This window comes from Pieris rapae, chromosome 11 (assembly GCF_905147795.1).
Source record: "Pieris rapae chromosome 11, ilPieRapa1.1, whole genome shotgun sequence".
NCBI classification, from domain to species: Eukaryota; Metazoa; Arthropoda; class Insecta; order Lepidoptera; family Pieridae; genus Pieris; species Pieris rapae.
Window position 1 is genome coordinate 5,773,454 of NC_059519.1, and position 14,063 is coordinate 5,787,516.

The window sequence follows — 14,063 nt, forward strand, 5'->3', positions numbered from 1 at the left end:
ATATGGTCTGAATTTTTTATGTATCCTGGAAATTAATTCAACAAAGTTATTAAACTACAAATTTTACCAAATAAAAATATGAACAAGAATATTTTAGACGATTTTGTAACACGAACTTACGTACGTACTACAATGTTATACTTGTTGGTTTTCTTATTTTAATATTGACACAGTCACTGAGTATTGGGGTTCAGTAAAACTTTGTATTGACTGCATGATGTCATCCCGGCTGCCTTCTGCGCATCGTGACAGTACTTTTAATATATTTTTATATCGACATACTATTCGCTGATAATAAAATTAAAGACAATATTTTATATTGTTTCACTAAAAAGGCTGAACAATCATATTCAAATTCAAATCAATCAAAATACATATAAATACTTGTATGTAAAATTGTTTACTTAAGAATAACAATTCTGTATTTACATGCAGGTCTCACATTTGCGTAAAACGACCTAAAACTGGCTTGAAACTTTCGGCACTTTTTTCTTAATTTAATCGTTTCCTGTTCATGAAATAGCTTGCTGTGTTCTGTGTAATTGTTACACAGAAAACTACAATCGTCGAGTACTTTACATTATACAGACCTACAGAACCTTTCAATTAAGAAATCACACATAACCGCATTGTACAAGGAACGTATTGTTGTCCTGAGATGTATTACTCACTCTGTCCGGTGTTCTCATGCATGTCGTAAAATAACAAACGTCTGTCACGCCCTTATATTTTGTATTAAGTTAATTTAGAAATAGTATTAGTAGTGTATATAAGCAATTTGTTTTTGTTTCGAGTGTATATACAATTTAGAATATTAAAAGTATATATTCATAGCATATCTGTTTTGTCTTGATTATTATTTTCTAAAGTGTTTTATATTAATGGTTTTAAAAATAGAAGAGTGGAATGTTAATGATGTGGTCAAGATACTACAAGGTTGTGATAAAAATGAATTCATTGATTTTGTTAAGGAGAAGAAGGTGGATGGACGAAAATTATTGGTAAGTTTCTTCAATTTATTCCCTATATATAGCATGTAGTATTCGGTTTTGTACTTTTTTATAATTTCATACGTATAGTATGATTAAATAATTAAATGAACGTTAAACTCAATCGAATGTAAGAGAGATTTAATTTTATTTCCATGTGTCGTATGCTCCATTAAATTTATATATTAGGTAATTATTAATCTTTAAATCTGACAATAAAATAGATCGTGTCACTTTAATGGTAAAACTTTGACAGTTAAGTCGTAATTTCCAGGAAATTACAGAGGGAACGATAAAGTTATGGCGACCGAAATCCAACGCTAAAGCTTTCATATTATTTATCGATAACATAAGGAATGATCCAAGTAAATATTTAAAATATTTTAGCGAAGATATAGTCATTAAAGAGACGAATCTAACAGACAGTCAATATCAAACAGTGAGTGTGAGGAAAATTAGTCAACAGGATGGAAATTTCAGCAGCGTTGAAGACATATTAAAGAAAATAGTCGCACCAAAGAGCTTTCTGTACAGGAACAAAAACAAAACATCCTCCTATGTGCCAATGGACGGCGCGAAAAAACAAAAGAAATTCTTTCGATTAAGTTCGTACGATTATCCGATATTCGATCTTAAGTCTAGGTTCTCGAAAGTCGACAACTGCGACAGAGGATATTACTCGATTAAAACGAAAGGCTTACAAAGGCCTAAAAAATCGGATACACGGACCAAGTATAAGTCCTTACCGACGCCAGAAATAAACGAGAATTACACAGAGGATCACTTATATGAAGATTTATGCTATCCTGATGTTGAAACTAAGAAAGAGGTTCCTCAAAGCAAACCCATGAGTAAAATTCAAGAGTTATTCCAATCCTTTAGGTTTCCTTTCTTTAAGAAATTAGATGAATCGGAAAGTAAGAAGGAAGCAAAGGAAGAGGTTGGCCACATTTATGAGAATAACGATAGCGTTGGGGAGATGTATGATTCAGTACACGTACAAAAAGAGGAGACGGGTGATGAACAGGTAAAATTATTAAATTTGTAAGCATATAATCCTTAACTAATCAACCCTATATACATTCATATACTATCATATTTAGTTATGTAATCAATACTTTGTATTGTCTTTTTTAACATAACTTTTACACATTTAAAGGAAACACTGTTTTAATGGATTGAAGCTATGTATTATTATGAATTATTTTACATAATTTTAAATTTTCCCCGGGGAAAGAAATACTGATAATATTGCTTTTTCTATATGTCACTGCTGTTTCGACATATGTAGGTATATTATTTTAGTTCAGAAACCATTACCAGTTAGCATTATATAAAAAAACATAGTTAAATAATTACTAAATTAGAGTTATATAGTAATTATTTATATATAATATGAAGGTTCTGTCAAGGTAACTTACGGTTAATTTTATCATATATACGTTAAATATTAGTAGCATTTATGTCTAGGTTACGACTATACATATAGTACATATATCGGTGTAACATTAGGTACATCCAAACGATATATAAACACACCGTTTTGTTGATTGCCTATTATTTATGATAACAACAACTTGTTTGACTATGTTAGAGGTTACTTAAATCAAAAATCAAATTAAATTCGACCTTAAGTCAAGATTAAACAATAATTTAGTCCTGGGGCCAAGCAAGCTCTTATTGCGAAGCTATTCACAAACTAGGACTGTACAGCATCGCTTATTCATATTATGACGAATAAACCAATCAGGTTCGGTTTCCACGTGACCTCAGCGGTAATCAGATTTCGTTCATTCTATTAGTATGAAAATTCCTTTAAGCCGTTAATGCTGCCAGCATTTAAGGTCGTTTCATTGGCAGACCGACCAAACATTTTTTTTCTATTTATCCATTTATAATAAATAATAATTATTAATATGTAGGCTAAAAATATTATAAATACCGAACCAGCTTCTTTTTCGATAAATTTATTAATACAATTTTAATATTAATTCGAAAAAAATATTATTAAAATAAAATAAGTACTTAATAATTGTATACGATTTATCGATAACATCTTAATAACCTAAGTTTTACAAAGGTTTTTATACAAAGGAATTACCTTTGAGATAAGAAGATATTATTTTTTAGTTATTTAAATTATTTGTAAAAAATTAAGTTTTAAAATGATCTGTTTATGGCAAACAAGTTTGACAGGTATATTTATTTATTTTATTTTATTATTAATACTTCGCTATTACCGAAATATAATCCAATTGACTTACGTTAATAAAAAGGGGGGCAACTGGCAAACTTCCAGGTTACTACTTTATTTATTTATTTATTTATTTATTTACTGTACAGAAACTTTTAATGTTGGCAAAAAAGAAAAAATTAGACATATTATAGTTATTTAGACAAAACTAATGGAATAAACCAAGCAGTTAAAACATATGGAAACAGTGATCAGGACAATATTTAAAAAGGATACATTAATCAGGATAATTTTAGATCAGTTATCTTTTAGAATTACCACAAACTAAATCATTGTTCGGTCTTTCGATTCCAATACATTTCAACTTAATAAGTCATTGTACGAAACAGTGTTTTAGACAAGGCTCACAGTTAGGCCACTAAAATTGGCGAAATTTTTATGCCTTCTCTGTTATAGAAATTATGAAAAATGTTCAGTTTGATTTAATATTGATTTATGTTAATACTTTAGTTCAAATTACTGATAACACCTTTCCGGAGCATCATGTATATTTTATTATATAGTATATTGAAAGAATTTAATTAGGAGTAAGAAATCCTTTTGTTTAAGCAAAATACATTAGATTAGGCGTCGCATGAGTTATGGTAAAGACAAAGTTAATTACTTACATCAAAGGATGAGTCAGGTTAAGGAGATTAAACAAGTTTAAATTGGCAACATTCTGTGGTTACATCTTGTTATTAATTTTGTATATTGTAACATTATGTGGGATTTAGAGAAATGGAAACTTTTGTTACGTTTACCTCATTCCAGTGATTAACTTAATATAAATTATTTTTTTCTTAACTCTTAGCCTCTTCATTAAGATCTAAAAATAAGTTTCTTAATATAACCTGTCAAATGAATGTACTATTTTAGTTTATTACTGAAGTTTAATAAATTTACCCAGTTCGCAATAAAAACGCGAACCCCCATAATAAAAATTCTTGCCAAGTTCCGCTCTTGTTTTGTTAGTAATAACATTCAGGAATAACTTAAACATGCTACTAACAACGGAATATAGAAATAATAGCTAATAATATTAATTATAATATGGTTTATTGCACTAAGTTCATTAAGAAGACTGTCCACAAAATTCTATAAAACTTAACTCTTGCAGAGGACCTTGGCAGTCGAGGACTACTTGGTGCCGGTAAATATAGAAAAAGACTATTGTGATGTCTGTCTGAAACAGAAGGAGGAGTCTCTTCTTGGATTTATCATGAATTACTTCGAAACGCGATTTGGTAGACGAGGTGAGTTCATTTACATAAAAACACAACAATAATATTTACGAACATTTCACAAGATTGTTTGGGTTCGTGGAATATTTTTACCACTGTTTTGTATAAATTTACAATATTATACATAGTATAGTTTAAATATGGTAATTGTTAATTAATTCCCACTCATATTAATTCATGACACGATTTTTAGAAATCTTATGTAGTTTTATTATTTACATTTCTGTAATATTTAACAGTCATGGTCAGATACTTGCAAAGTGATATTTGAACGATATTTTTATGTTAGTTCAAAAATAATAAGAAAATAAACGCCTTCTTCGGTTCACGGGAAGTATTTCATCATATTAAATTGTTTACCTTCATTGTAAAAAAAATAGGTACTTTGGCATATTAAATAAACTGGCGTTTTAAACGTAAAAATTAATATTTATTACATCTTAGAGGGTAACAAAAATGGCAAATCGCGGCAGTTTCTAACTGATCTCCCCTTTTCGAAAATATTAATTTTCAATGCAATCAGTTGTAAAGTTTTTTTTATCCTACACTGGCAAGCGTTACAAGACTTTTCAACATCGATTATACTGAGTTTTAACTTCACAAGCCCAAAATAATTTTACAAGCGCGAGTGACGCCACGCGTAATTAGTATGGCTCAAATCAAATCAGATCGATAAAGCGATGAAAGCTAATTATCGAAAAGTGGGAGAACGTCGAACATCGATAATAACGGGTAATCGCATTTAACATGATTTCGGATACAGTTTAAAATGGGCGTTTTTACACCGTAGGGTAACGAGTATTGCACAGGTTGTAACGCGACAGATTCGCGTTCTTGTACAAAATAGCACACTACAAAAACACATACATGCAACGCACACAGAAGCGCGCAGCAAACGAGGATAACATTAAAAAAATACAGATCATGGCAATCACTAGCTAGACATCTGCGAGTACGATAGCTCTCCAGGTTGTCTGCTCGTTGATCTTCATTAGCTTTTTTTGACCAATGCGCCGCGTCGTAAAGAAAAGCCTTTACTAGGTGAACATAAGTGTTGCGATGAACGATCCCGCCTCCTCCCTACGATCAATGTTATATTACCTCATATACTATTCCCTATTGTATGTATGTATCTATATTGCGTCAAGAAGAACAATAAATTACTTTATTAACAGTGACAATTGACACGCCCAGGGGAAGATCTAGAGTCGCGGCTAAGACCTCCGTATACCAAAGTTTTGTCTTTGTGTTTTATTCCGTGTGTGTCTTTCTAAAGCCCGCGCGATGGCCTTGATTCTTTTATTTTTGAAATTAATCACAACAATCTATTGCATCGACGAAATCAAAATGATAATTTTCGTTCGATTTTCTATCACTTTAAAATGTGTCTAAAATAATAGCTATGTTTAATGTGAGTTTGTAGTTTATAGGGATAGAAAATTGCATCAACTGCTAAAGATAGTAAGCAAAGTGTTATTTAAAAGTGTAACATTTGGTTCTATAGATAGAACACTCATTTCCAAACGTTGTCTCATAGAAAATTCATGACAGCGTCAATGGTGTAATAGACGTCCACGTCGCAGTGAGCAATGAAATTAGCAAATCCAATAAGTTTCACGGCATTTCAGCTCACTCGGGTAGATACCCGATCATTACTTATTCATAAAGATCTCAATGCCAATTTACTTTATTTTAAACAAGCAATTTCTCGTGGCCTTTATTTGGGGTTCAATAAAGTTATTACTTCCTGTAAAAACCTAGGGATTTAGTACGGATTTGTTTCATTATAAGGTATAGTTTAGTGGTAGTATTATCATTGCAACGTCCTTTTGACAAGTAAACATGGACGCAATTAATATGACACTCGTGTTAGTGTCATATTAATTGCGTCCATGTTTATTTACGGTATATCGGCTCATTCTTATATTCTTCGAAAAGCTTTTTATAGATGAAAACCAAATTCATAGATAAATACGTGACCACCATGTATCTTATAATTTATGAACTATTTTAATAAGAATAATTCAGTCATATGCGGCATTTTGTTGTTTGTAGGTATTCATAAGTTTTAACGTTCAAAAATGATTAAATTTTGAAATAGAACATGTATCAAAATTGCCCATAATGAAAACTATTTTGCAGATTTTCGGATCCACTCTTATTCTATTATATTAGATACTTATAGATTTATATTTTGTTAGTGTAATTACAGTAAGGTTTAGGAACGGGCAAAATTTACTTTTTAATATCCGGTAATACAACCCCATAAAGTTAATGTCCTTGTACACAATTAAAAAACGCCATAGATACGTGTTACTTTCTCAGGATCTCGTCTTTTTGTTCATATCGTGTCATATGGAGAACATCTGTATAGGGATGTGGGGCTCTATCGATTGTCGATGTCAATGCCAGTAGTTCAAACAATCACATATTTTAGACATTTTTAAACCAAGTTATTTAGTAAGTTAGTTACAACACATCTGTGCTGTTTATATTGTATCCTAATTGTAGAAATGTCATCTCTTGAGTGAAACATACATTTCTAAATTACTCATATCGATAGAAAAGTACAGCACTACTAATCGACTTTATTCTTTTTAGTATTAAAAAATAGTGAGAAGATGCGTTACTGTCATTAAACGTATATCTTGCATACGCGGTACAACTTATTAAGTGTTTGAGTGAATCAGTTATATTTGAAAAGTGATTTAATACTTAAGGTGTAAGATTAGACAATAGTGTGATATAATATTTATTAAATTATAAGAATGCGTGAGCAATAGGCCCTAAGAGCGATACGTGACTCATTGCGAATAATTAATACTAATTTGACATTTGACATCTTCGCTCGTTCATAATTTAGATTATTGTATGAAACGCGAGCAGAGTAGCTTTTTATTTAATTAACATGCACAATGAGTGCAGACGACTTCAAAATATAAATTTAAATTAGTTATCTATTGACAATTCTCTATTTTCTACGGATTTTAATTTCCTCAGAATAGAGATCTTTTGCTATTTTGCAATATATACTCTTATGTCAGCATTTGCTTATTAAGTAGCATATTTGACTTGAGCGGCAATCAGTTCAGTGACTGCTGGCGTAACCAAAATCTTGTTTATCTTCCTCGAGGCTAATTAATAGCTTAACGAAACTACCTAACCCCACCTTCTTTTCTGTAATTATTTGATCATAATTTATAAACGTAACAGTGAAATTCTACATTCAAATCTCCTCGTCACATACTAGCCACCATTTTCATATATTAGTCTTGTAGCAGCGTTTTATTAAAAGTACAGGTTCAGTCTGTTTTCATTACAGGATAAATACAATTTTACCGAAAGAGACAAATTAAATCATTAGGCACTTTTGATATTCGAAATTATAAGTTATAAATATTAAAAAAAAACTCTACTTGCCCCTTCCAAAAGGAAGTTTCATATGTGAAAATCATGAAATAAATAAATAAAAATATGAATTTCTCCAAGTCGTTATCAGCTTTCATCCGGTACACATCGTCATCATGGGTCTGAGGCATGCCAGTTTTCTCACCATATTTTTCTTTACCGTACAAATAAGGGTTAATTACGTAAAAAGTGCATTGGTGAAGAGCCGGAGATTGAACCTACGATCTCAGGGTTGAGATTCGCATGCTAAAGCCACTACGCCAACATTGCTACCTGTTAACTGCTGCTAATTAACCAGTAATGGTTTTGATAATTTATTTATCATAATTGTACATTAATTAGAGCATTACAAAAATAACGAAGCGACGTCAATTATAGAGCAATTGACCTTATTTGGTCAATTAAGAGATATATCGCAACGTAACACGCCAAGTTACTATGACGGACTCTGACAATACTGGTACAATATTACTTAACATTTTTGTGCATCGCAAAATCGCGGCGACAAACATATGTATGTAAGCCTATCGATAATAATAAACAATTAAGGGACGTGACACACGTTTTAATTTTTTGTGTCGTCTCCTCACGATATAATATTCAAGAGCAATTTATATTACTTAATATAGGTCTTAAAATCTGTTTTGCTGGTGAGAGCAACGTAAAGCTGAATTGGGCCCGGTTTTTTGTTTTGTGTTTATTTGTTGATTAGTTTTAATCAAATATATATATATTTTTTTTTTCTTTCTTGAAAATTACGCGCTTAGTTTCTTAAATTGTTACTTGTACGGACAAACTATATCAAGGCGTAAAGGTATACGCACCAAGCATACACGAGAACTATGTTATTACAAGAGTAATTATCGTAATTAGATCAATCCAAAATTATGGCAATTACTTTAATAAACGCCCACGATTGTGTAGTAATTAATCTAAAAGGTCTTGAGATTCCAAGTAAAATATTTCTGTATAATTTACCTAGATAATACTGAAAATGTTTAGAAAATGAAAAACGGCTTAACGTAGAAAGTTGCCTTTATTGTTTTTCGAAGTAATCTCCGTTCCTCTCTTAAGGTCGTCATATTCGATGGAATCACTGAGAAAAGCTTTGTGCCCATTTTTCCTTAGGGGTCTCTTCTATGGCATTTTCGTACGCTTTTACTCGTAAAGCGAATACCTCGAATTTTATCTTTAGTTCTTGGGACAAAATGAAAGTCGCAGGGTGCCAGGTCAGGACCGTATGGCGGATGACTCATTATCTCGACACCTGCCATAGTCAAATATTCCATGGTCCGTTTTGCGGAGTGCGCTGAAGCATTGTCGTGGAAAAGGAGAATCCTGCTTCGAGGGCGCCGAACAAAGAATGGGGCAATCATCTTTTTTCCTTGACATCTTTCTTTCCTTACCTTAGTTGGTCGATCTTCGAAAAGAATAAACATACACAATAAACAACCCTAATTACAATAACTCTGCAAAATTCACTATGGTTTAAGGGGGAGGAGTATATATCTGTTATAAAATATGTTAACTAGTAGGTTTAGAAAAGTAGGTTTGGTAGTACATATATACGCCATTTTATTAAGAATTTTCCTATTTACGTAAAAGTTGTATTTTAATATGTATACAATATGTATTTAAAGTGGCGAACTATGACTCCCGTATGCTCGGAACTAAGACTTAATTTTCCATTTTACCTTTAAATTATAAACAGAGGGATATGTAAGTTGGGATTGACAGTGCAGAAATGAAGTGTTAATCATGACCTAGTGCAATGTGTTGGTGGATGAAAGTTAGTGTACCCTTAGTGTATAATCTCGGTGTGCGGGTAGGAGATGTTATAGCTGATGTGTTTTATAACACTTTTCATTGTCTTAGTGATGTTATTGCAGGTGAGATTTGAACTACACGGGGTATGGGGTATTGTTTCGCATATTGTAAATGTTATTAGGCAAATAAATCAAATTAACTTTTTTTTATTTCCTTACGCATGAAGTATCTATAAGATGTGTTTTGAAGAATAAATTTGTTTAAAAAAAAGTAATAGTATAATGGCGATTTAAGTGTAATACTACATTAATAATTATGATACAATAATATGAAGCTACTATATATAATAATTTCTAAATAAATCTAAGAATACTTGTATTATGAACGTTATGCCTCGCCTAACGTATTTTATGAAGAGAAATATTTATTTCTCGAAATACGTTATTAAATCTCATATATTTCAATTTGAAAGTTATTATAATTCGTTTACTTTAAGACCTCGCTATTATCATACTCGTTTCATAATATTCACATCGAATTAATTTCAGAAACGAACGAGGCGCAGTCTGACATTTCGGAAGTGGAGCCATCTTGTGACGATTCGAAATGGGAACGCAAGCCCAACATGGCGGCAAGGCCACTTCCGGTTCCAGTGGAAAATGAGCCGTTTTACATGAATATTGATAGGCAGGAGGCGGAGAATTTGCTGTTGGGACAGCCTGATGGGACGTTTATTTTAAGACCTTCCAGTCAGGTAATACTTCATTAATTTTAAACTGCATATAATAAGTGACGCAAAGAGATTTTTCTGAATCGAAATTTTGTTATTCCGGCATTTCAGCTAATCTGTATATTTTGGGGACTCATTTCTCGCATAGTTTCAAAATAATCAACGTTATTTCATCATATCTGAGTTCAGTCATAAATATTTCTAGTTTGTGTGTTAATTGATTAATTATTTTTCTTTATAAATAGAATACAATTTTTCAGCCAAACCACGCATATACACTGAGCGTATCCTGCGCAAACGCAGTTCATAACGTCGGTGTACGTAGACGACCGGATGGTCGACTGGCTCTCGGTTTCGCAAGACGCGGCGAAAGAAGCTTTGCAACGGTGACATCACTGCTGCAGCATCACAAGAAACGCCGTTTGCTTCTTGTTGCTGGTGGCGACATGATTGGCGCAACTACCCTAACTGACACACCACAGTACTACCAGATACCTAAAAATATACCTATAGGTTGTAAAGAGATTTTATAAATAGGAAACTTGATATTATTTAAAGATCACAATTATTTTTAGTTTGTTATATAAATACTGTAAAAAATTTACTAGAAGAATACATATTTGAAATCATATTCTATTTGGTGAAATAACTGTAAAGCATCTATAGGATATTCGAAGAAGATAAGATCTATAATAAACGAATTATATTCAATAAAAATTACTATTGTTTATAATCACTCACATTAAACTTACTGATTAGTTATTATACGTGCTTGATCATTAACTACAACATACAATAGCTATTTGTATTTATCGTAATAAATGCCAATAGCTACCATACAATTTCTCATTGTAAAATAAAGAAATGCATTTATTATTGAAAGCATACAATGCAAAATATGAAAATACAACACACTAAGCACACATTTTAATCATTTAAATGAGCCAACTCGTTACGAAAGTGTGTAGAAAATTGAAATTAGGCTTGACGCATATGAAAATTACCCAGATCCCTAATGTGACCTAGAAGCTTTGTAAGCAGATAAAGGCTAAATTGTGGCATTCATAAGCACCATTAAGTTCAGAAATTAAACAATTTAAGTTAGGTTTAAGTTAAGAGAGAAACTGGGCTAATTACTGGAGACGGTATGTTTTTAATAGGTCTGTTATATAAACGTTAACCAGAGATTGTTATAATTAAATGGCAATGAATACATACAATTAAAATTAATACGTGTTAATGCCTCATCTAAATAGATTATACAAAGAGGTAACCGCAAAATATTGTCGTGTAAACTATTTAATAAGCCCCTTTTGGGCCTAAAAAGCTTCTTATTGTTCCGATTTAAAGCTACGAAAGACGTGGCTATTTATTTCCATTTTAAAAACGCCTGTTCATGTTCATCCATCAAGTGGGATGTCAGAAAAAGGCTTCGATGGATTTTAATGTTAGATAATAGCATGATGGATGCATATCCGTTATGCGAGCTGTCTTCAATAATGTTGCAATAAGAATATTTTATAAAGAATGTTTTGTATTTTCAGGCTGATTATAATCTCTTTTAGTATAGAAATAGCAGAATATCTCTCAAATAACAACTTAAAACGTAGATAAGGAAATTGTAGCTAGTTGTAACATCAGTAGCTATTAGGTTAAAACCTTTTTTAATTCTTCTTAAAAATCGCATTGCAAGACATTTTGCAGGACTATTTGGAATTTCAACTCAAATCCTCATAATTAGTTTTACCAAATACTTTAAAGAATAGTCCTAAAACCCAGCTATCTGAAGATTTGTTATCAAATTTATGTTGGACTAGCTGACCTGGCAAACGTCGTCTTGCCAAACTACTACCTTTAACCCAGCGCCATCTGTTAGAATTGTATCAAATAATAAACAAATGTTAATGTTATCGTAATTTTAGTAAGGATGCCTATTTTTTTGAAAATGAAATATAGCCTATGTCACTCAGGAATGATGTAGCTTTCCAACAGTGAAAGAATTTTTCAAATCTGCCAAGTAGTTTCGGAGCCTATTCAATTCATACAAACAAACAAACAAAAAATCAAACCTTTCCTCTTTATAATATTAGTATAGATAAATATCGTACTAAATAAAGCCTGCAATAACAAAGACAAAAAACTTAATTTTGGAAGCGACCTCGGAATTGACCGAGCGAGGAATTAATAAAGCATAGATTCATAAGTAATCTGTATTTAAAAACACAATCCTATTTGTGATGGCCAAAGACAGGTAGCAGAAGCAGTATCTCATTTCCGAGCCGAAGACGTATGGTTTGCAGTACGGAGTGTGTAAACTAAGTATTTTAATTTCATACTACTATATCAGAATCGATTAGAAATTATGAAAAGAGATCGTAGCAAATCTTAAAAGTCCGGAACCGCACGTCTTCTGGCAATGTGTGTCTACTGTCTATGGGCGGCGGTATCCAAAATCACATATTTTATGATGTCGATGTACCTTTTACAAGCAATTTATATACTTTATTGAAACATAGCCAAAACTTTTATTTTGTGCTTTTAAAAGATTGGAGTCACCAATATTTATGTTTGGTTTTTATAAAAAGGGTTTGTTTGGTATAGTTTGTTGCCACGGTAAGTGAAGAATAACACATGATAAAAGGTATAAGTGATTCATGTTCAATAAAAACATTTATACGAATATTTGCCGTGACAATAGCTGAAAAGTGCAATTATATATCAGACCCTTTTCAACATTGGAAGTAACAACTTCTAATATCCCAATCCCAATAATGAGTTTTAGTACTGCGCTATCTCGAGTTTGCATACAGAAACGTCGGGTTCGCCATCGCTATAGCTATTGGTAGACAGACAGACAGAGATAACATTTCTTACAAACAAAACACATACACACACAAAATAACAATAATCAAAGATAAAAAAACTGAGATATCAAAAACAATAAAAAGAAAACAATAATAATAATAAAATTTCTTTTCTCATTCGGCTTGTTTCAACTGTGTATTGGACGATAGTGTATGGAAGCTATTCTTGCTCGGAGATGCGCCACGTCTATTGCGTACAGTAAAAAGGGTTACAGTTAAAACCAGTATTCCACATTCACAAAGAATTAACAAGAGTTGCGATATCCAATTTTTACTATAAGAAGGTATCGTGTTATATTAGCACCTATGTTATTTGAATTAAGAATATTAATTTTTGTACCGCATCCCCAATTGGAAAAAAAACGTCTATAGTTCTATAATGGCCAGCGATAATTTAATTTATACAGTATAAGCTTTCCTCATTAAATAATATTAATTTAAATAAACTCTAGGACGTGTTAAGTGAACTTCTCGATCATTGAGCTATAGCTGGTATATTATGTAATATCCCAAATTTCTCTTCATAACGGTCAACATCCCGTTATCTCTCATTTTTACGTCACGCCTCCCTCCGGAGTTCCCGGGAACTCATAAAAACATTAGGGGGCTTTAGATAAGCTGTGAAGTATCGGTATCGGTGTCTGATTCTGCTGTCTATGATATTTATATCGCACAGTGGATATCTAGTGAATAATTTGTAGATTATTGATTCAATCGAGACAATGACTTATAAATAAAGGAACTGCCGAAGTACTACAAATACAGTGTTATGTTATACAGCGCTTAAAATCCAGACAATGTATTTTAGTAGAAAGGCCTTCATGATAT

The 14,063-nt window shown here is 31.8% G+C and overlaps 1 protein-coding gene across 1 annotated transcript; it reads left to right on the plus strand.

Moving 5' to 3' along the window:
* The first annotated feature begins 562 nt into the window (after window positions 1-562).
* LOC110994152 lies at window positions 563-11,050 on the plus strand. The gene is made up of 5 exons (XM_022260665.2): window positions 563-1,001; window positions 1,264-2,016; window positions 4,343-4,478; window positions 10,190-10,395; window positions 10,632-11,050. Exons 1-5 carry the CDS (start codon window positions 882-884, stop codon window positions 10,902-10,904), a joined length of 1,488 nt encoding a protein of 495 aa, XP_022116357.2. The 5' UTR covers window positions 563-881; the 3' UTR covers window positions 10,905-11,050.
* Window positions 11,051-14,063: the final 3,013 nt, after the last annotated feature.

What these genes read in the sequence shown, in the direction of transcription:
- LOC110994152 (XM_022260665.2), top strand. Translation starts at nt 882, where the DNA reads ATGGTTTTAAAAATAGAAGAGTGGAATGTTAATGATGTGGTCAAGATA. An exon ending in TGGATGGACGAAAATTATTG is followed by an intron (nt 1,002 to 1,263) that starts GTAAGTTTCTTC and finishes CGTAATTTCCAG; the next exon opens with GAAATTACAGAGGGAACGAT. An exon ending in AGGAGACGGGTGATGAACAG is followed by an intron (nt 2,017 to 4,342) that starts GTAAAATTATTA and finishes TAACTCTTGCAG; the next exon opens with AGGACCTTGGCAGTCGAGGA.